The 21,225-nt window shown below is 48.3% G+C and overlaps 8 protein-coding genes across 8 annotated transcripts; 5 read left to right on the forward strand and 3 right to left on the reverse strand.

The window, feature by feature from the left end:
- Window positions 1-202: 202 nt before the first annotated feature.
- On the forward strand, window positions 203-1,669 carry H6S33_011776 (uncharacterized protein; the record flags this gene model as incomplete). The annotated part of the gene is made up of 5 exons (XM_044843666.1): window positions 203-361; window positions 423-501; window positions 573-799; window positions 881-1,207; window positions 1,274-1,669. The coding sequence occupies 5 exons, from the start codon at window positions 203-205 to the stop codon at window positions 1,667-1,669; spliced, it is 1,188 nt and encodes a 395-aa protein (XP_044695444.1).
- A 662-nt stretch (window positions 1,670-2,331) lies between these two features.
- H6S33_011777 (uncharacterized protein) lies at window positions 2,332-2,872 on the reverse strand (the record flags this gene model as incomplete). Its single annotated transcript, XM_044843667.1, has 5 exons — window positions 2,332-2,346; window positions 2,411-2,464; window positions 2,551-2,733; window positions 2,792-2,802; window positions 2,854-2,872. 5 exons carry the CDS (start codon window positions 2,870-2,872, stop codon window positions 2,332-2,334), a joined length of 282 nt encoding a protein of 93 aa, XP_044695445.1.
- Window positions 2,873-3,630: 758 nt separating this feature from the next.
- H6S33_011778 (uncharacterized protein) lies at window positions 3,631-5,432 on the forward strand (the record flags this gene model as incomplete). Its single annotated transcript, XM_044843668.1, has 2 exons — window positions 3,631-4,220; window positions 4,295-5,432. 2 exons carry the CDS (start codon window positions 3,631-3,633, stop codon window positions 5,430-5,432), a joined length of 1,728 nt encoding a protein of 575 aa, XP_044695446.1.
- Window positions 5,433-6,194: 762 nt separating this feature from the next.
- On the forward strand, window positions 6,195-7,695 carry H6S33_011779 (uncharacterized protein; the record flags this gene model as incomplete). Its single annotated transcript, XM_044843669.1, has 2 exons — window positions 6,195-6,664; window positions 6,741-7,695. The coding sequence occupies 2 exons, from the start codon at window positions 6,195-6,197 to the stop codon at window positions 7,693-7,695; spliced, it is 1,425 nt and encodes a 474-aa protein (XP_044695447.1).
- Window positions 7,696-11,115: 3,420 nt separating this feature from the next.
- Window positions 11,116-13,388, reverse strand: H6S33_011780 (uncharacterized protein; the record flags this gene model as incomplete). The annotated part of the gene is made up of 4 exons (XM_044843671.1): window positions 11,116-12,109; window positions 12,169-12,876; window positions 12,933-13,200; window positions 13,304-13,388. 4 exons carry the CDS (start codon window positions 13,386-13,388, stop codon window positions 11,116-11,118), a joined length of 2,055 nt encoding a protein of 684 aa, XP_044695448.1.
- A 1,558-nt stretch (window positions 13,389-14,946) lies between these two features.
- Window positions 14,947-16,311, reverse strand: H6S33_011781 (uncharacterized protein; the record flags this gene model as incomplete). The annotated part of the gene is made up of 2 exons (XM_044843672.1): window positions 14,947-15,621; window positions 15,679-16,311. 2 exons carry the CDS (start codon window positions 16,309-16,311, stop codon window positions 14,947-14,949), a joined length of 1,308 nt encoding a protein of 435 aa, XP_044695449.1.
- Window positions 16,312-18,015: 1,704 nt separating this feature from the next.
- H6S33_011782 (uncharacterized protein) lies at window positions 18,016-19,739 on the forward strand (the record flags this gene model as incomplete). Its single annotated transcript, XM_044843673.1, has 3 exons — window positions 18,016-18,401; window positions 18,510-18,583; window positions 18,661-19,739. The coding sequence occupies 3 exons, from the start codon at window positions 18,016-18,018 to the stop codon at window positions 19,737-19,739; spliced, it is 1,539 nt and encodes a 512-aa protein (XP_044695450.1).
- A 928-nt stretch (window positions 19,740-20,667) lies between these two features.
- Window positions 20,668-21,056, forward strand: H6S33_011783 (uncharacterized protein; the record flags this gene model as incomplete). Its single annotated transcript, XM_044843674.1, has 3 exons — window positions 20,668-20,742; window positions 20,824-20,951; window positions 21,020-21,056. 3 exons carry the CDS (start codon window positions 20,668-20,670, stop codon window positions 21,054-21,056), a joined length of 240 nt encoding a protein of 79 aa, XP_044695451.1.
- Window positions 21,057-21,225: the final 169 nt, after the last annotated feature.

The following is a 21,225-nucleotide window of genomic DNA, read 5'->3' on the forward strand; positions in this document are numbered from 1 at the left end:
CATCCGTCTCAAGAACCTATACTTTCTGTACAGGAGTCAGAGCTTTTCGGGACATAAAAGGAGGTCGGGTGCCCACTACCTACGCTATCCTTACCTAACTATTTCTCAATTGAGTATCACTACCACCAAGTCTTTATCTTGACCTGAACATTTATCAACCCACCAATCTCTCCTCATCCTCATCCACTACTTCAATTCAGATATGACTAAGGGAGACTCTTCCTGCGGAAATAAGTGTGCATGTAGGAGGGATAAAGAAGCAGAGGCTACCAGAGGATATCCAGGCAAAGATATAAAGCCCAGCTTGGTATCCAACTCTCAGATCAATCGATCTCAAACCGCTGCTACTCGTGTACCAATAGTAAGTTGGAAAACTAACGTATTTATCTAAACACCAAACCACCTCTAACACTTGCTGTTAGGAGCTAAAACGGCCGAAAATGTCAGTTTCTAAGCCAACACAGCATTCACTGGGATGTTTTGGAAAGCTTCCGCTCGAACGTAAGAATTTCCGCCGCTATGTTAGAAAAGGTTTCAACATCGGACTGACTTAGTGATATTGTATCGGATAGTATTGACGATAATTGCAAAAAACCTCGAAACTGTGGATCAAGTCAGATTCATTTTTAGCACCCACAAGAGTCTTCGCCAGCTAGGAACAGTGCCAACAATCTGGGAGAACCTATTGATTCATGAGAAACCTAGGCGAAATATTTGCAGAGGCTTCTCTGATAAAATAGTTCCGAATCTCCCAGGAGGGTGCGTTAGAAATCTATCTATCCACTGTATTGGTGGCAAGGTGAGTTCATTTTACCATGCGTATTTAGTTGCTATTCGCTTTATAATCAGCTATAGGTTATTATTTATTCTAACGTTTTAGAATCATACATACCAACCTCTTAATCTCCTTCGAGAGCTTAGGCTCCATGACCAAACTTTGTTCTCCCTCACCCTTAGCGGTAGCCAGAAAAGTGTTCATGAGAGTCTACTTGCCATAACGTTAGACGACATCACCGACCTCGGAAAGCTCTTGAGCGGGCTTAAAACCCTCATAGCCCATCCAAATGCTAATCAAGCAAGTAAAAACATTCGCCCGGACCAGCTGATTACTCTTTTTCAGCTCCTACCCAATCTCGAAACTCTTATTTTAGAAAACCTCAAGAATATATCAAAGCCACTCTGCGGTATGGACCTCTACGGTGACATGGTAGTGACCAACCTCAAGACACTTGTTATGGAAAGCATCTCAATAACTCTTCCTATAATGAACAAGCTCGGAAACTTCTTTCCAGTCCTAGAAAAACTTCATATGGGGACAATCAGAGACGTCAGGGATTGCACTAGAGACGTGTATTGTCCCCTTCCGAAGCTCAAGGATTTCAGCGCCACCTATTCTGGCGTCCGAGGTGATGAAATCTCGAAGTTTTTCTTCGACCTCGTTGAAGGATCGCCAGATATCCAGGAAATAAGCTTCTGCTGCCTGCGCTCTAGCTACTGGAATCTCCTCTGTACGGCTAAACTGTATGGACGGCCGATGAAGAGTCCAAACTTGAAGCAGATCCGCCTTGGGGGTTGGGGTATCCTGGAGGAGGATATGGACGGGGACTGGTTTTATGAAGATATCTGGCAGAGGCCATATATCCAACCAAAATGGCGGGGTTGTTGTTGAGGCGAATGGGTAGAATTCCAAAGAGGGTGGCTTAATTGCGCGTGCATACGTTTCCGCCTACTTCCTTTTCAATCTTTTGTTAGGGTTAAAAGATTTAGAACCATAATAACGCACTGCACGCTTAGCTTTGTCAGTATCCTGGCATATACTATTTCTTTGAATTTCTCGCTGTCGTTAGTTATAGCTTTGTACCTATTGTGTTCTGATTTATACATAGTACAACCTTTACTGTTATGTTCGTCAATGATAATAGATAGGCCAGATTGTTGATAAAAGGCTATCATTTGGGCTCTCAACCCGTATATATATCGCGTAAATTAACTAGGAATTGCTATAGAAATTGCGATAAAAGAAACGCTCGGAAATTTGAAAGGGATGATATACTAGATTTCTTATTAGATTTTTGAAATTAGCGGCGGGCCGTAGGAAGCTGTTTAGTTTCTTATCTCTTGATACCAAAGCTTTTATATTTGACCAGTTCGCACCATTGACATCCATTCTGACGAGGTCTAAGGGATACATGTAGTTGGTACAATATCAGCGTTGGTGACATATGATCAGCGGTCCCACGACCACTGGCCTAGTATTAATTGCAGCCTGCGATAAGGGCTTTATTAAGACTCTTGAGATCTTGCGTGGTGTTTTATATTAAATCCTATGTTTTAGATATGCCCAAGCTGTAGAGGACTGTAAGCTTAGGTGATAGGCCTTGAATACATGATATATAGACGAGTTACTCACGTCCGGTCGTCCCCAAAAATATCTAAACCGCTCAGATCGAACCAAATTAACCTTCTTTGGAAGGTTCAGACTATGCAAAATTACGCAGATGGTATGTTAAGTATGAATTGCACGTCTTCTCTCTTTCCAGTCAACCTTACTATACAGGCGTTTTCGTCTTGCGAAGCTCTTGCCCAATTACATGTATATATACTGAACGTCTTTTGTTTTTCAATGAACACCATTGGTCTGTTGGTGCTGTTCGGTTGTATCAGTCGGCTCAAGTACTTCGATAAGATGAAAGACTGGGCCATTGATCGATAAGATACTGCGGAATTAAGGCACTGCAGTAACCAACTCAAGTCAGCTCTTGATACGGGTAATGGTTTAAATTAGCGCAACCTTTCCCCCCGCTATTTCCCACATCAGGGAAGCCGCCCCCAGTAAATCCTAAAGGATCAGACCTAAGTGTTTCGAAGCCATGGCTTTAATATCGTCTATATTATAGAATTAGAGTAGTCATGCCTCTTATCCGGGAAATATGTTTGTTAGTCGATGGGTGTTGTTTTCAACCGGTTGAAGTACTGGGTTTTAGGTGCTTTAGTAGTAAGGTTGTGAATCGTAGTGTCATTCGAATTTTGGGTATTTGCCAAATGTCAGTTTGACAATTGACAATTTGACATTGACAATTTGATATTGACCTGTTGCAGCCAAACTCAGTATTGGAATATTCGTATTTCATGCGAGGATGGCTCTGCAACCACAGCGGCTATGCAGATGATTTTATTTATGGAATTCTCCAACTCTCATGTCTTTGAGTGGGGTATTAGTTTTATGGAGACATTTTGAAGTGGATTATTGCGTGTATGTATGTAATTTTGTACTTGCCTGAATTGAATAATATCCTCCACCATCTCCTCATATTGACGTCATCTAATTATAAGCCAATCCGATCGACAGCTAACTACAGCTACTCCACATATAGTTAATATCGAGCGATTGTGTAATATATTTAACAAGTCCGTCATGTACGTGTTATCAGCTCTTTTTTGTAGAAGTGAGGAATATCGTGAGAAATCCTCAGCTGATAGTCTGGCCTACGTTTCACAACCAGTAGAGCTTGAGTATTACCTACCCCTGCCCCCGCCAGTAAAAATTACTTGGCGTAACCTACCCCTGAGCTTACCCCGACGATAACCCCACCACCAGCACATCCTCACCACAAGCATCACCAGCACATCATGGACCCCTTCACCTTGCTTGGTGACTTCGAAATCGCCCACCTCGTCGAGTATCTACCTCCTATCGATCTTATACGCCTCCAGCTCGTCTCCAAGCACTGGCGAGCAGTCCTCAACTCCCCATACATCTCCCGTATCGCCTTACTCCACCACTTTCCACATGTTCCCCAATCACGAGATCTTCGCGACTCGCATGCCCGAGCCGATTCTCCTTCACTAGATGTTACGTTGCTGTGGCGACGAGTGGTGTACCAGTACCATACGCGGAGGACAGGCCAACCGACACGCATGCACCAGGTATTGTTAAACTTTGCAGATGCGATGATGGAGTGGGACGTAGGCGAGGGAAAGGTGGCGTGGATATCAAATCGGATGGATAAGGTAATGAGAGTGAAGAATTTGGAAGGAGACGGTGAGGTTCAGGAGATCAACATCAGTCCCTGGTGGCTTGAGGAGGACGAGGAGGGTGTGGCGGGACATCTGAGAGTACAAACTTTGAAGATCGTTAAAGGGCTTGTGATACTATCGATGGAGTATTCTCTTGGCTGGGGAGGATATGATCATCCTAATTTCTCGGGGAGTCGCGCTAAGTGAGTGTGCCCCCCAAATCCTCGCTATGTCAAGGGAGATTGGTGGAGGATGTTAACAGTACGGAGGAGGAAAGGTTCATTGTGATCGACCTGTGTACAGGTGAGCTAGCGTGGAAGTATTGTATGCACCCTCAACAGACGATCTTAGGTGAGCTCGAATGGAGCGAGGGCAAGCTCTTCTACCTCCGACGAACACCGATCCTTAGCTTCGATGGCCTTGACACCTCTGCCCGGTCGCTTGTGCATTTTGTGATCCATGATATGTTCACTGGCGCTATAACTGCCGAAATACCATTGGAAAACGGAAATGATGTGGTGGCGTACAGATTTTTGAGCTACGATGTCATGGTTGTTGACCGCCCGCTGAAGCATTTTATCCTTGTGCGGGATCACTGCGAGACAGATACGCGCCTGGATTTACTGGCCACCATATATACGCTGTCCGGGAAGATTGTTGGAAAATTTCTCATCTACCCTGAAGATATCACCTTTGGTGAACGGAATGTGGCTAGGAATATATTTGTGGACTTTACACATCGACATGATGTTTTTAACATCACTGAAACGTTCTTCTGCGATTTCTCAGACCCTGTGATTCCTGCGGCTCTCCGCGAGGCAGGTATGCAGCTATCATCTCGACAAAAGCCGCCGAAGGCAGTGCTGTTCAATTCCTGGAGCATAGCTCCAGAGCGGGGTGGGACTGGGTTTTCAGTGGAGCAGAGGAGATATGAGAGCCCTATTGTTGAGGTAGATCGTGTGCCGTCACCCATGCACCATATTGCTGGGGATATAGGCTTGAGGGGCAGTGCAGAGATATTATTCTCGACGTTGGACGTCGGCGTGATATGCTACGATATGGGATCTGAGGAGATTGGAATCGATGTGGCGGTGTATGAGGAGCGACGGAAGGAGGAGCAGAACCTGAAGGGTATTGTACGACATGAGCAGGTTACAAGACGGAGAATCACAGATAAGAGAGTCGTTAATAGCCCTGGACGCGGAGTGGTGAAACAGGCTGAGGGGGACTTGCAGATCGGAAACTTTGATAAGGACGGCGGCTTACAGGTGAAGGGCGAGGTACATTGCGACTATTGGTATTGTGTCAAGTGGCTTGACCGATATCTGACGTTCCACACGTGGTGGGGACCCTATGTCGATGATCCTCCAGAGGGCTCGGGAATTTTAGTGCTGGACTTTCACCCGCCATGGTAATTTCTTTTTGGGAGTTTTTTTTTTTTTTTTTTTTTTGGAAGTTGTTTATTGGGTTGTGTCCTGCGTCGCGAATATTTTGTTGGCATCATCATCATCGTCGTCTTGGGAGTTGGCATATAGAATTTATTTGGACTATCCAGATTATTAGTGTTGTACTTAATTTTTGCTCCGTTTCGTTCTTTCTTCCCTTCTTTCTTTCTTTACGTTCGCAGGCGGTCGAAAAATTGACTTTGAACAGTCGGATATGAGTCAGTAGTGACTTTCCTTTACGCACATTTGTATTTCTTTGGAAGGAACAAAACGACGACCGATCGTGTTGAGGGCCGGGAGCCCTGCAGTAATCTTTGACAGCTTGGCGGATAGTGCACTATGCCTGATGTGGCGTAACACAACTTATTGGAGAAGTTCCTTGTTGCCTGTCTCGTGCCCAGCCAGCCTTCTTGCGATTCTTGGCAGCAAGTGATTGGGCTGGGAACGAGGCAGACTGAGACAGTCTTATTGCTACTATTAATACTATCAGTTGCAATATTCTTGATCCAGATCATTGACCTCAATGTCAATGATAGAAAATAGCTGGAGATCGCGTGGGTCTAACTTAATCGGCTCATGACGTGCAATTCGGTACGACCGACCCCTTGATATCGCCGTAGCAAGCCGAGTGTGTGCGGAACTTCCCGCCGACAACGACATCGCCTGAGCTTAAACTCTTAATCATTCGCAGTTCCCTGACAGAGTTCTCTCCATACTATCTGCACCACTATAATGTCAACCCCGCCCAAGAAAGTGGTCGTAATTGGCGCTGGCCCTGTTGGCTCCCTCGCAGCTCTCTATTTCTCACACGCAAACTGGGAGGTCGAGCTCTATGAGCTCCGTGGTGATTTGCGTCTCCCCGAAAACCTCTCGCTCAATTTCTCCAAATCCATCAATCTTGCTCTCTCTGATCGCGGTATCGATGGTCTCCGTAACGTTGGCGACAATGAAGTCCTGCTGAAGAAGGTCCTTGAGGAGACAATTCCAATGCACGGGCGCATGATTCACTCAGGGAAACCAAGCGATAAGGGAATGAGCCAGGGATATGATGTTCACGGACGATTTATCAGGTCTGCAGACCGATGGAAGCTGAACGTCCAGATTCTGGATGCTCTTGCAGAGAGGGGGAACGTCAAGATGTTTTTCAACCATGGGCTGCGAAAGATGGACTTGGACGCGGGAGAGGTAGAGTTCGAGAATACGTTTGTCATCCCCCCCCCCATCCCCTGTCCATTTGCTCCTCCTCCTCCTCCTCCTCCCATGTCTAACGTTCCACAGGAAAACAAAAGAGTCGGTAACAGTCCACACCGACCTTGTCGTTGGCGCTGATGGCGCTCACTCTGCCACTCGTCGCCTCCTCCAGAAAAGTGTACAGATGTACTATGAGCAAACATACATTGACACTCTTTGGCAAGAGTACCACATCCCACCCCACCCAACTACAGGTGACTTTCAGCTCTCCCCAAACCATCTCCACATCTGGCCAAAACAGACGTACATGTTCATCGCCATCCCCAGCGCTGACAAGACGTTCACCTGCACACTCTTCATGTCGCCATCTCTCTTCGCTGATCTCGGCGAATCCCGCGAGAAGCACCTTGCCTTCTTCAAGAAGAATTTTGAGGATGTTATCCCACTTGTTGGGGAAGACGCCCTATTCGACCAATTTATGCGCAACCCCAGGCTGCCACTCATCAGTGTCAAGTGCGATCCGTACCACTACAAGGACCGCGCTATCATCATCGGCGACGCAGCGCACGCTATGGTCCCTTTCTACGGGCAGGGTATGAACGCTGGACTCGAGGATGTGCGTGTTCTGTTCGACCATCTAGCTCTGCATCCTGGCGATCTTGCTGCTGCTCTTGCTTCATACAGCAAGCATAGGAAGCCGGATAGCCACTGTATCAACGACCTTGCCATGCGCAACTACATAGAAATGCGTGCGTCTGTGACGTCTCGGGCCTATCTTGCGAGGAAGTGGGTTGAGGAGATGCTGTATGCCTACGTCCCCTGGTTAGGTGTTAGGACGATGTATAGTATGGTGTCGTTCAGTAGTCTGAGGTATAGCGAAGTTGTAGCAAGAGTAAGAAGACAGAAACTCTGGATGGATACTATCGCTGGTGGGGTGGTACTGGCGGGTGTGTTAGGAGTGGGATTCGTGGGGCTGAGAGGTAAGACAGGAGTACTAGGGACGGCGAGGGCTGTTTTGAGGGCATTGAGAGAGGGACAGTAACTTTTTAGACCATTTGTGGAAGTATTGAATGTCGTTAGAATCTTCGTAAAGACTTAAACCTCGATAATAAACTTTAGCTTTACTAAAGAAATGTTCCACAAGCTTCAGCCTAGAGACACCATTGATGCTGTGTAGGGATCCGTTGCCATCAAAACTACATAGGGCACTACTATTTTTCCTAGGTTAATGGCGAACCCTGTCCGGTGGCTTATTGACCAATCAAGACCAGTAGGGCTGCGCTGCAAATGTCGACAGAAAGAGTGTGCTTCCAACGCGTAATTAATTTGTTTTGGGACCATATCCCCACTATTATATAAGAAAAGAACGACTTCGAGAGCAAGAATAAATACCAAATAAGGCAATAGGCCACCATGGATTGCACCAGCCGTAGCTTTGCGGTTCCGGGTTAAGAATTTAAGCGGGAAACCGTTGGTGAAGCCATTTTCCCATTCAAAAAAGAGGAATGGGGGGCAGTGAACTCAAAGTATAGTCGTTTGGTAGTTGTGAAGGAGACGGCGTGAATGTTTCTAAAGGGGAAACCGTGCCAAGGATTGGATAGAATATTATATTGGTCGCTCGGGCAAGTGTGCAAATATTTGGCACTGAAAAAGTTGATATGGCCTAACATGCTTTACTTAACTCTATCACTGTTCGTTCTATCATTAAATACTTATCACACGCTAAAATTATTGTTACTGCTACAATTACTACATGTACTACTGTGAGAGCTTCACAAGGTCAATGAGAGAACCAACAGTAACGGCATTTAATAGAAAACGTTAGGCTATTAGTATTGCGTCCGGTCATAGTTTTTATTCGACCTGACCGCCAGAGGGATATAAATTTATAATCTTAACCCAATACTCGGCGCCCTTGTAATTAAATAGAGATAGAGGGGCCAGTAGGATCGGAAGGACACAAGCTCTACTCTAGATAACCCCATTTCATGTAGTACGTGCTGTTGCATTATTCACGTACCTTGGCTGGAAAAAAAGATAGGATAGTTAAAGAAAAAAGAAAGTTCTGAATGAGTGACTGTGGCAGGGTTCGAACCTGCGACCTTCTGCGTGTAAAGCAGACGCGCTAACCACTACGCTACACGGTCATGTCTTCATCAGACACGTAAAAATATATAAACAAATTTTTGAGTGCCCTCTTGACTACACCTCAGGTTAGCACACGGCCTTAGGATGATGTCGAAATAAAACGTGATGAGGTATGGAATTCCCCCACATTGAGGTGCTTATGATTACGAGGAGCTTTAATTAGAGAAAACCGAGTGGTTACCAGCTCCCCGTCGTCTTCTAAGCACGATACACATACTTCATCTCTCAATTCGAACCTAACTAAAATATCTAGGTCACCGTTCCTCTGAAACATCGTCATCAAGCAAAGAAATCTAATTGGATCCTCGCATTTCTTTCTCGTAATTATTCCTTAAGTACATGTGCTTGTAGTTGGTTTTGAAAACCATGATCACCGGCAGCATGGGCATGAAGAACATTGAAGTCTAAATGGGGGTCAAATTAATCTACATGGGGTTAGTCGCTTCGAGAAACTGCTGTGCCATACCTGTAGCCCTTGATAGCCTTTTTTTATCACTTGTTTCAAAACAGATCTCGGGAGTTCTTTTAAGGTTGCCTATCACGCTAGAGTTTTAACCCAAGAATGTATAAGTATTTGAGCAGCACCAAAGCAGAGCCGGGCCAAAACCTACATCTAGCTAGGATTTGGGTCGATATTACTGCGTACATCCCACAATTACAAGTCCCTGATTACGGGTACCTTAGAGCAGATAGCTGCACATGAGGAAACGTATATCCATGTAGTTGAGCTCACGCTTCCTTGTTCACAGCTGTCTGGTATTCAAGGCATAGGAGGGGCAGCCCGTCCTCTCTCCTCCTCTCTTTCCATCGTCTCGACTATTACCATCATCTCCATCATTATCATCGTCTCTTCTCTATCATTATCATCATCACTAGTAGTATTATAAGATCGAACACCTGATCACATGGCCCTTAACAGGGGAATAAGTACAACTCATCTCTGAAGGTTAGTTAGGAGGCTTTGAGTTTGGGAACACACGCTGAGACTTTCTTCTAGCTCCTTAAGCTTGTCTGAACTTCCCACAATGCCGAACAATAATTGACTGAGAGTTGATATACTTGCATTGTCATCATACATGTTGAAAGACTTGGTCCGTGAAGGAAGCATTGAGTTGCCACAACTGGGTTGCAATCCGAGATGGACAGCTTAGCTACAGAGGTAATGCTTCCGCTTCTGTGGTACAGAGCCGAGAGGATTCCGCAAAACCTTTCTTGATGATCATCGTCCTGGGCCTAACTATCAAACAATGATGAAGTGCTACTCCGAAATCCATAACTGGCTCCATCTGAACAAGCCCAGTACCCCGAACGCCGAGCGTGAATGGTCCCCTTCGGCGGTCGTTACCTACAGCTATTCCCTATGGCACATTCCGCTGAATATCAGGGCTAGGGTCACGTCAGCATCCTAATTGATGCAGGAAAGATGTAGATCTGCGCTCTAAATTGCTTTCGCTAATGCAGGAACCACTAACAAGGTTCCTGAATAAAGTGATCGATTATCTGGAGTCAAACTTCATCAACAAAACATGTAGGTACATGTAGTTTATGGATCCATGGGGTGACGAACATCGCAGCGCCTTTGGTCATGAAAGCCTGTACTGTGCCTCGCTTAAACCTCCCGGTACAGCGTCTACTCCGACAACGAGATGTTCGTAGAACATTGGACGCCGGGGGTATCCAGGGAACTAAAGATCGTATGGGAAATTCCTTCCTAGCGGGTTAAGGTGTGGTCTGTGCGTCGGGCTTTTAATCCTGGGTCCCTGGCTGGCAGAAATGCAGGGGCCAGCTGGGATTGCGTGCGCTTCGGCGACCTGGGGAGCGATCACGTGAGTGTGTAAAAATTTGTACTGTGGAGGCTGCGTGTCTCGCGAGTCGCAAGTGGATACCTCTATAGCTAGGCTCTAGCTCTCTACTGGAGTAGGGCATATGGATTTTACGGACATAGGGAGTAGTTGCTTCTGGACAACATTTATTTGCAATTGATAGCGTTGCGCTCCACGATTTCTACCGATTCTATGGCGCTTCGACCAATCGGACTTATTCTCAAGGAGGGCGAATTGAGACTAGCAGTTTTCAAGATTTAATAGGATCCAACGCTTTGGGTGTAGTTAATGGACGGTAATGATAATCTTCCTACAAACATAATTGCTTGGCATTAATATCATTTCATCATAGAATACCGAAAGGTTCGAAACTATTAGAAGAACCAGATTTTGAATTAACGAAACCTATATAAATATATATCATAAAACAAAATCGAAAAGAAAAAAAAAGAAAAAAAGCCAGTAAAACATAAGAAAGGTGACTGTTCCCATCATGATCCTATTGCCCAAATCCCCCTCGACCACCTACAAACCTCCCACGCACTCCCCAGCCCACTTTTACCCGCTACACCTGCCCAAAACTCTAACGCCCGTTCCGCCTTCTCCACAACTTCCTCCCACCCCATTTGCATTTGAAATCCATTTCCTGCTGCTGCCCTCAGTATCAGGGTATCGCATAGCCTTGCTCTGCAGTCAAACCACACGCCAGGGTTACGGTACCACATTGCGCCTCGATCCGTACTTAGGTTATAGACTGCATAGCTCAGTGCTAACGAACTGAAATGCGACACCTCCCACTGCAGATGACTGTCAGACAGTGAATCTAGCCACGGCAGATGGTTTAAAGCTAAGTTGATATAAGGCCTGTAAAGCAACTCATGGCACTCTATGAACCGCTTGCGCAGGTGTTGTTGAAACTCGTCTTCCAGTGGGGTAATATCGACCGGCGGGAAAGGATTCGGAAAATGTACACTCGGTGGGAGGCTGCTCTGCCAGCGAGATACATATGCCTCGAACTCCCGTGTAATTGTGACCAGACTTGCAAGGCGCTGCTGGTTTAATGCCTTTGATACGGTGGCGGGGTTGTCCAGGTCACACTCAAACGATGAGACCTCGTGCACAATCCGGTTGTGCAGTCTTCGAAGAAATATCTCAGCCGTGTAGTAGTACCATGACTGGTTCTCGACATCTGTGTAGTGCTGCGGCTCAAAGCTTGTTGGTGGTGCCGGGAAGTGAAGCGGGTACTCCATCTGCGAGCCTGTAGGAACTGGGAGAGAAAGGGCAGCACGGAGCTCGCATTCGGCCTTGAGACAGGTCCAGTAAAGTCGCTGTTTGAGGTACTGCTCATAGGTCATTCCAGTGGCATCACAGGAATTCGAGGGGCCTGAGCCCGTTGTTACATTGTGGAGCGTTTGCCAGGTAACACAGGCCGTGTGGAAAGCCTTATATGCGGAGATTGGCTCAAGATTGTACAGATACCAGAACCTACACCCATTTATTAGAACCGCTATCCCGCCTCAAACAAGTAGCCGATAAGTTACTACCCGGATAGACATAGGCACTGTACAGCAAGCTCACTATCCTCGCTCATGGCGAGTCCTAAGCGCTGCTGCGCCATACTCCAATAGTGCCGCGCGAGCTCTGTTTCCCCCGATGAATTGCGTGGCGGGTCGAAGAGAACATAGTCGGCATAGTTTTCGGATATAGCGCCGAGCGCGCATGTTAGTGCAATGAGGCAGGAGTCAAGATCCCATAAGAAGCCAGATTTGGCGACAGAAAGCATTGCGCGCTCCAGGACGGCCAGGTCACTGATAGGATGGCTGGGTCGCACGCGCATGACGTAGATGTCATGAAGGCGCTGGGTCGTTTGCGGTGGTGCTGGGGATGCAGTTGGAGGGGGAATGGCGGTGTGTGTGGAGGCGGGAATAGTTAATTGCGGGTGGTCGCGCGGAAAGACTGACCAGGCGAGGACAGAATCGAGACGGGAGGGGACGCGGAGTTCTGTGGCTGGAAGAAGACCGGATCCTGCTACAGTTGGGGTCGTGCTGGATGTGAATTCATCGATAATGACCTGATCCTCGCGGTCAACAACATGAGCGGGTGTGGAGTGTGCGGTGGCGGTGCTGAGAAGCGGAGAGGGCACGATAGAGCGTGGTGCTGGGGGATGAGGGGGTTGATGAGCGGGTGGATTCTTCATAAGTTTCTCCAGTCTTTCAATCCCCTCCAGAATCCTCAAGCTCGTGGATTCATACCTGGTCGGCCCCGGGTTAGCTTGAGCTATTCCGTTGGAGTACGAGTATCAACATACAAGCTCAACTCCTTCTCCTCTAACCCAGAATAATAACACTCAATTCCAGTCCTAACGCAACTCCCACACGCCGGCTTCACATTATCACATTTCGTTTTCCTGCTCCTGCAGCTATCACACGCTGTTGGCGCCCTCTTCCTCACGGGCGTTGTCGTTGACCCCCCTCCAGCTACTCCCGCCGCGGTCGTCATGGCACTCGTGCTCTGCGGCGATGTTGTCGTGCTCTTACGACCTCCGCCGGCGGCACTACTGGAGCCGTCTACTGCTGCTGAAGATGCGAAAATCAGACTCTGCTTCAATTGGGCTATCTACATGCTGCAGCACAGTACTGCCTGCAGACAGGGATTTGAATTGAAACATGTAACACTTGCCTTCGACACGCTGCCGTTTCTGGGGGCGAATACTGGCTTCTGAACGCAACACTGTCGTAGGAACTGGTAGGTCGAAGGGTGTCATTTCAGAGAGAGAGAAAAACCAAGATAACTCGCAAAAGAGTTAAGTTAAGCAAGCAGCACCTCTTTTTGAATTTGACAGGCGACAAGAGCCATAAGTGCTTGGGTACGTACTGTGCAAGACTCACTAAGGGCTAGGTGTCCCCAATTATTAAGCCCTGGAGCAATCTCCGCTGACCAGTTAAAATGCAGCTGTGGTTCTAGATTGCATTAAGTGGCCATACACAGCATAGCCCGTTCCCAGCCAGGCCCACACTACACAGTAGGAGCACCAGGTCTGTATCCCTCAAAAGCCTCCTCCATATGTAGATACATACATGCTCTACAGAATGCACTCCCCACAAAATAACGCTAATTAGCGCACTATGTTCAAAATACAATGGTGGATCGACGCTTTTGGACTGAATTAAGGTATTTTATGCAAGATTTGGCAGGATACACGCCCAGCTCAGCCCAGAAACGTCAATCACTCAACTCGTGCATACCCCGGGGTTATGTAGGATGATCTGCACCTGCCAGGCATAAGGTTAGACCAACGGTAAAAACTTCCCCAGAAAGGGACTCCGCTTGACCGTGTGATGGTTAGTTGAGTGTCCTGTGCCGGGGGCAGGCTTAATTCCGGCGGTCAACGTAATTGCCGAGGCAGCATCTTTCATCGCCGAACAAAACCAGGACTTCGGGATTGCTTGCTACGGCTACAGGAAAGGGAGGGAAACATCGATCTGATACATAATTGAGACATCCGCCCTGATAGAATTGGTCCGCCTCTCTTTTTTACTTCATTTTTTCTTGTCCCTTTTTTGTGGCTGTTCGTTCATTAACACGTTTTGGGGTTAGGGGTTTTCATCTGCTAAGCGTACCAGCGCATCCACTACCCCGCGAATGGATCTACAGCACCCTCAATTTCGTCCCGGAATCGATGTCCAAATCGATATTGACAGTCAGTGCGCGATGTAGGACGAACTACATCTAATAAATCTCTCAATTTCACCCCACCAGGGTACCCAGGATGCTTCCCAGGGTGCGATAGAATACAAACCTTTGTTTTTCTCCAAAGGAGAGAAAAAGGCCTCAACGGGGCGGTGGATACTACAGCGATTCACAGGCATTTGGCGAATACACCCATTTGACGAACAGGGGTCACGGCCAATAAGAATCAGGATATCTTAGTCAAACTCGCAGTTTGACTGGTTGCTGGCTGGTTGCTACATACAAATTCGCCAAATGGGTGTATTCGCCAAATGCCTGTGAATCGCTGTAGTAGTGATCAAAACTCTATTACCTACCATACGTCATGTCACACCATATCGGACGTTTGTTTCACAAACTCAAGCGAAAAAAAAAAAAACCGTACCTTTGCGTATCCGCATCAACGATCACTCGGCCAGATAAATAAAAAAGAAAAAGGAGCTCGTGCATAATTTTACCAATCCCAGAATTTTCTATTCCATTAACCAAAAAGAAAATACTCCTCACATAAGAAAAAGAAAATAACCACAAAAGAAACAAACCCTTTTATATACAGGAATCAAAAACACCCAGCCAAACAACTCGCAGCACGCTTAAGCAGTAGAGTTGAGAACCATCTGCCTGACGGCAGGAAGGTACTCACCCTCAACATCACCACCGAAAGCAACAGACATCTTCATGAGCTCCCTGTAGTTACGTCCAGGAGAAACCTTTCCAACGACAGTCTCGGTCCTGGTCTCAACCTGCTGGGGAACGACCAAAGGACGTCCGAGAATAGCCTCCATACCCTGGAAAGCGAAGGTGATGGCCTCCTTGGCACCACCGTTGACACCGGCCTCATCGAGCATGGTGAATCTAACGCCCTCAGCAGCGAACTGAGACTCCATGTACTTCCAGATGTTGGGGTTGTAAGCTCCGCCACCGCACATGTAGACCTCCTTGCACTTGATGGTACCATCGGCGTTCTTGGGTCCGTACTTGCGGTAGGCCTCAACAGCGGCGCGAGCAGTGATACGGGTGATGGTAGCGACGGTATCCTGGGGAGAGAGACCGCGGGACTCGCAGAGCTGGATGAGATCATAGGCTTGCTGGTCACCGAAGAGCTCACGACCGGTGGTCTTTGGTGGGGGCTGGTCGAAGTAGGAGAGGCTCTTGAGGTACTCGGCGACAATCTCCTCAGAGACAGTTCCGGCGGCACCGAAGACACCGTCTTTGTCGTACTCCTGGGCGCCGTTGGTGTAGTGACGCATGGCGAAGTCAATGAACATCTATCAACGGGTTAGCTGAGCTCAGTAGGGAGGATATAAGGGGCAGAGATAGCTTACGTTTCCTGGGCCAGTGTCAAAGTCGTAGATTCCGCTCATTCCACCGTTCTCCTCAGAGGTAGGGGGGATGAAGCAGACGTTGGCAATACCACCAATGTTCTGGCAAGCACGGGGGATGGTAGGGTGCTGGAGGAGGAGACCGTCGAAGAAGGCGATCATGGGAGCTCCCTGGCGGCCGACAGCCTGCTCAGAGATTCTGAAGTCGGTGACGGCGGTCTTTCCGAGACGGGCAGCGAGGATGGTACCCTCGGCCATGGTGAGTGCAGAGCGGGTCTGGCCCTCGTTGGGCATAGAAAGGAGCCAGATGGTCTGTCCGTGGGAGGCGACAACATCGATGTCCTTCTCAAGGTCGAATCCGTGGCGCTTGCAGAACTCCTCGACAGCGTCGGCGAAGACCTCACCGAGCTGGACGTTGATCTGGCAGAGCTCCTCGGGGGTGGTGGTGTTCTCACGGATGATGCGGAAGACGGGCTTCTTGATGGACTGGGGGAGCTCAATGTCGTCGTACTTGAGGATCTTCATGTGAAGGGGAGACGAGGGGGTCTCCTGAGTGAAGTGGCAGAGGACACAGTCGACACCGTCCATGGAGGTGCCGGAGTTAAGTCCAAGAACGCGGAGAGAGAGAGGGGCCATTGTAGAGAATGTTTTACGTGGTATGGGTATCAAAGTTTGGAAAAAATTATGAAGGAGGTAAAACTAGAATGGGGGGGGACTCGACTTTCACCTGAGAACAATGAGGAGGAGAGAGCTTGGTGACCGTCTTGAGAGCAGTTCTTCCGTCTTAATATACCCGTCGGGCATCTTCTCTCCAGCATATGACATAAAAATAATAGTCCCGAATCATCCGGGGAACGCATAATCATAGCTCTTCGCAAGTCAGTCATGCGGTGCGGGGAGCCCGCGCTATCCGCTCGTTCTCCCCGGAATTTGACTGATAGCTGTGAGCTCTCCATCCAAGTTGTTCGCGCCTCAAAATCCACCTCCGAGTATCTCCCCGAGCATCTCCCCGGAAGCTCTATTGCCCAATTGAGTTCCAAGCCTTACAATTGACCCTGTCCAAGGCTCAAAGATATTCCGAAAAGATCTAGAAATAAAAACCACATGAGTTTGAGGGGTGGGTGGCACGTTTGACGGAGAAAAAAAATTAGTTGCAGGTTGGCCGCCGCCGTCCACAGAGGGTAGTGGTAGTACCGTAGTGGTGGTGGGTGGCTTACTCGTCTACCGGATACTCCGAGGTTCTCCCCGTGAGAGGTTCCTGCAGGGATGGATCTAACGTAGCACCAAACCATGGTTCAGGGCTGGGAAGACCCCGAGACATGTGCATTTTTTTTCCTTTCCCTTTTTTTCTTTTTTCTTTTGGCCCGCCACGGGCCACGGGGCTTACCAAACAAATGGGGCTGTATCTGGCTAAGGTTTGATGTAGTCGACATCAAAAGTCCATCACGAGAATAAAAAAAGCCCTCTCCATGCTCTAGCGATCCAATGAGGAGTTACGTGTCAAGCCTCCGCAATTCTTCAGCACATGTAAAGCTGGGGCAACAGTTAATCCGTTCTGTCTTGGACGGCGGATAAAAAAGCAATTGAGAAAATTAGGGAAAGGTCACTTGAAATAATAATGCTTGGTATTATTATAAATGTGGCAAACGGGACTAGTGCCCTAGTGACATCAGGAACTTTGTTCCCAACTCGGACGACGCAAAGTGACAAGCAGTATTTGAGCTCCCCGTAACACTAAACGTCTGTCTCTGAAGAAACCGCTTCACTGCAGGCTGTAGGTAGGCCTGAAAATTGATCTAGGTGCCCTGGAGGAATGCTAGGTTGTACCCCACCCGCACAGGACAGGTTCCCCAGGAAATTCCTAACCCACAGTCTCCACCTCCACCTCCACCTCCATCTTTCCATGGACCACCCCCCCCCCCCCCCCCCCCCCCACAAAAGTCTTATGCCTGGCACGACCACTTACCTAGAGAAGTCTCGGATGTATGCGGCTCGCTTGCCCCAGAACCGGTCTTTTCAACCGTCCATGGGGTGGTTCGTTCTAAACAATCGTTCGTTCGTGGCTTTCCATCTGTAGTATGCTAGCTGAACCCGGAAATCGGGATTCCTCTAACCAAGAAGTTACGGCGGTCCCTAAACCTCACCGTTCATTTGAAATCTCATAAATGCAACCAATGGTCAAATGTATATAAACCTCTGAGGCATGCCATAATCCCATCAATTCCCTCTCTCAGTATCAGCTCCTTCCCCCACAAAACCTCCCTCCCCCTTACCCTCCCTCCCCCACATCTCCTCTTCCCATACTTCTCTTTCTCCGTACCCCAAAAAAAGTCCGCCGCCATGTTCATTTGGGGCAACGCCCGCGGGGCGGCTCTCCGAGTCCTGATCTCCATCGCGAGTTCCTCAGCCTTCTTGCTCTTTGGTTATGACCAAGGAGTGTTCGCCGGTCTCATTGGAGGCGACGGCTTCAAAGACACATTCAACAACCCTGACACCACCACCATCGGAACCGTCACGGCTATCTATGAGATTGGATGCTTCTTTGGCGCCATCTTCTCCTTCTGGGCCGGTAACAGGCTCGGGAGGAAGAACTCGATCTGGCTCGGGCTGTTTATCATGATGGTGGGAACGGTGCTGCAGACATCGGCGTATTCTCTTGGACATATGATTGTGGGACGTATTGTGACTGGTGTTGGTAATGGTATTAATACTTCGACTGTGCCGATGTGAGTATTTCTATTTGTTTTTTGTTTGTGGTTGTGGTTCTTCTTTGAGTATTTGGAGTCTTGAGGATGAGAGTGAAGAATGGTGTAACTGACTATCATTTCCCACAGGTACCAAGCAGAGACCACAAAGGCCCGTTCTCGTGGACGTATGATCTCCATCGAAGGATGGTTCATCACAATCGGTAATCATTACCCCTCCAATGATTAATATTCAACTATTCCTAAAAATAAAAACCCCCAATACTAACATTACCACCAGGCATCGTCATCTCCTACTGGATCACCTACGCCACCTCCAAGCACTCCAACCCCGACATCCAATTCCGCACACCCATCGTCCTGCAGGCCGTCTTCGGCCTCGTCACCATGGTCATGCTCATCGGCCTCCCCGAGTCCCCCCGCTTCCTCATGGCCAAAGACCGCCGCGAGGAGGCCCTCGAGGTCCTCGCCTACCTCGACGACGAGCCCATCGACTCCCCCAACGTCCAGCGCCAGTTCAAGGCCATCTCCGACGCCCTCGCCTCCGAGGCCAACTCTGCCTCCGGCGGCAAGATCCAGTTCAAGGACTACTTTGCCGGCGGCAAGAAACAGACCTTCCGTCGCTTGTGTCTCGCCTACGGTATCCAGATGATGCAGCAGCTTACCGGTATCAATGCCGTCATCTTCTACTCCGCGTACCTCCTCCAGAATGTGTTGAACATTGAGCGCGAGCTGTCGCTCATCATTGGTGGTTGCACCGGGTTGACGTTCTTTGTGTTCACCTTCATCCCGATCTTGTTTATTGACAGCTGGGGCCGTCGTAAGCCGCTCATCTACGGCGCCGCCGGGCAGTCGCTGTGCATGATGTTCATCGCCGTGCTCGTCAAGCTCTCCGCCGTCGACGGTAACGACGCTGCCGGTGTCGCAGCCGTCATCTTCGTCATCATCTACATCGCTACCTACTCCGGTTTCGCCTGGGTCGCTACTCCCTGGTTGTATCCCACCGAGATCTCGGAGCTCAAGTTCAGATCGCAGGCCACCGCGCTCGCCACTTCCGCTAACTGGCTGTGGAACTTTGTTGTTGTCAAGATCACGCCGCTGGGTGTTGAGAGCTTGGGGTGGAAGTTTTTCTTGATCTGGATGTGCTTCAACGGTGTCTTTGTGCCGATCATCTATTTCTTGTATCCCGAGACCGCCGGAAAGACGCTTGAGGAGCTTGACTCGCTGTTCTACACTACCACTAAGGCGTGGCAAATTACCGAGAAGGGGTCGCGTGTGGGGATGGAGGGGGAGGCTGCGGGCCCGGGGTCCGTCACGGATGAGGAGGATGTTAAGGAGAACATCCAGATGCGCGAGTAAGGCATGATGTGATGATGTTTGGGGATGATATTGAGATACCTTTTTTTCCCGGGTTGTTTTTTGGGTGGGTTGTTATGCCTGATGCGACTTATGTATTATCTTTTTATGTTTTTATTTCTTTTCGATGATATCTATTTTCTAGAGTCCGATTTATTTTTTATTCTTTTATTACTTTGGGGTGGGCATTGGGACGACGGGATGAGGTACATAGTAAAATGGGCGGAACAGCCAGTCAGGTTAGCAGTGATGTAGATAGATAAAAGATACTTTCACTTCACTTCATCCACCTCACTTCACTTCATCCACCTCACTTCACTTCACTTCACGAGAGAAACAAGAGTGGGTCTAGCCACAAAGAATTCCCCGAGTGTTTATCCGTGATCCGTCTGTCCGCAGGCCAATGATCGCCAGGGGGGAAATAATACAGCCAGGGATCAGTAGCATGGCGCTTGGCATGCTTGGCGTCTATATGACGTCGTTGATCCCTGTATCTGGTGAAACAAACCCGCACCCCGCCGCGCGCTGTCCTCCTGAGATATCCCTGGGCTCATCTCTTTGAGCCGCCTCAACAACACGGACTCTTGTTTCGTGACCTCATGGCTCAGTCCGTTTGAATCGCTTCCTATTTACCGATTGACAGCCCTTGCTACTCTAAGAGCCGCGGAAGAGGGGTACCGGTACTTTACGTAGAGTGATGTCGGGTTTACCTAAAAGAACTGGGGAAACAAGGCAAGCAAACAATGGTCCCTCACTGCAGCTGCGGTTGTGAAGCATTTGAAGACCGGTGAAGCATCTGAAGACCGATGAAGTATAAAAGTCCTTCAAGCCACCTACGTAGAGTATGTCGATATCCGGTCGGTGGCAGCTTGGCAGCTTAGCCGTGTTTGTGGATTTGTGGAGTTGTAACCCAACCCCACCTGAACCCTTGATGGTGCCCGCCACAATTGATTCGGTACACACGGTGAGGCGCTCCGTGGGGATTGGATTCTCACGATGGTTCATGGTGGGTACGGGTACTTGTTTAGTAAGGGAGGACAGGGGTGATATTTGTAAAAACCCCCGGCGAGACAGTAATTGCATACAGGGGCCGATATCATTTGACGATTTGGCGAATTGGGGATTTAGTTACTTTATCAAATCGCTACCAACAGCTGGCGACTCGTCTGGTTGTACCGAATTGGTAACCGGGTTTTCTCAATTTATATCGCAGAAGTAAGTACTAGTACCTTAATTGGTGGTTTTCGCCTTCAATGGAATAAAACTCTCAAATATGGAGATAGAATTGCAATTGCCTCTCTTCTCTGGCGCCACCACTAAATCCCAACTCGCTCATCTCATTAATTGATTCATTGATTGATAATTCATTAATTGTGTTCGCTCATCTCATTAGGCATAACTTCGATGCTTTCTCCTCATCGTGGATCAAACCAATTCACCTTGACCTTCGGTATCGCCGCTGAAGCAGTGATATGTCCTTTCGACCATA

This window comes from Morchella sextelata (assembly GCF_020137385.1).
Source record: "Morchella sextelata strain SCLS chromosome Unknown scls_7, whole genome shotgun sequence".
Taxonomy (NCBI): domain Eukaryota; kingdom Fungi; phylum Ascomycota; class Pezizomycetes; order Pezizales; family Morchellaceae; genus Morchella; species Morchella sextelata.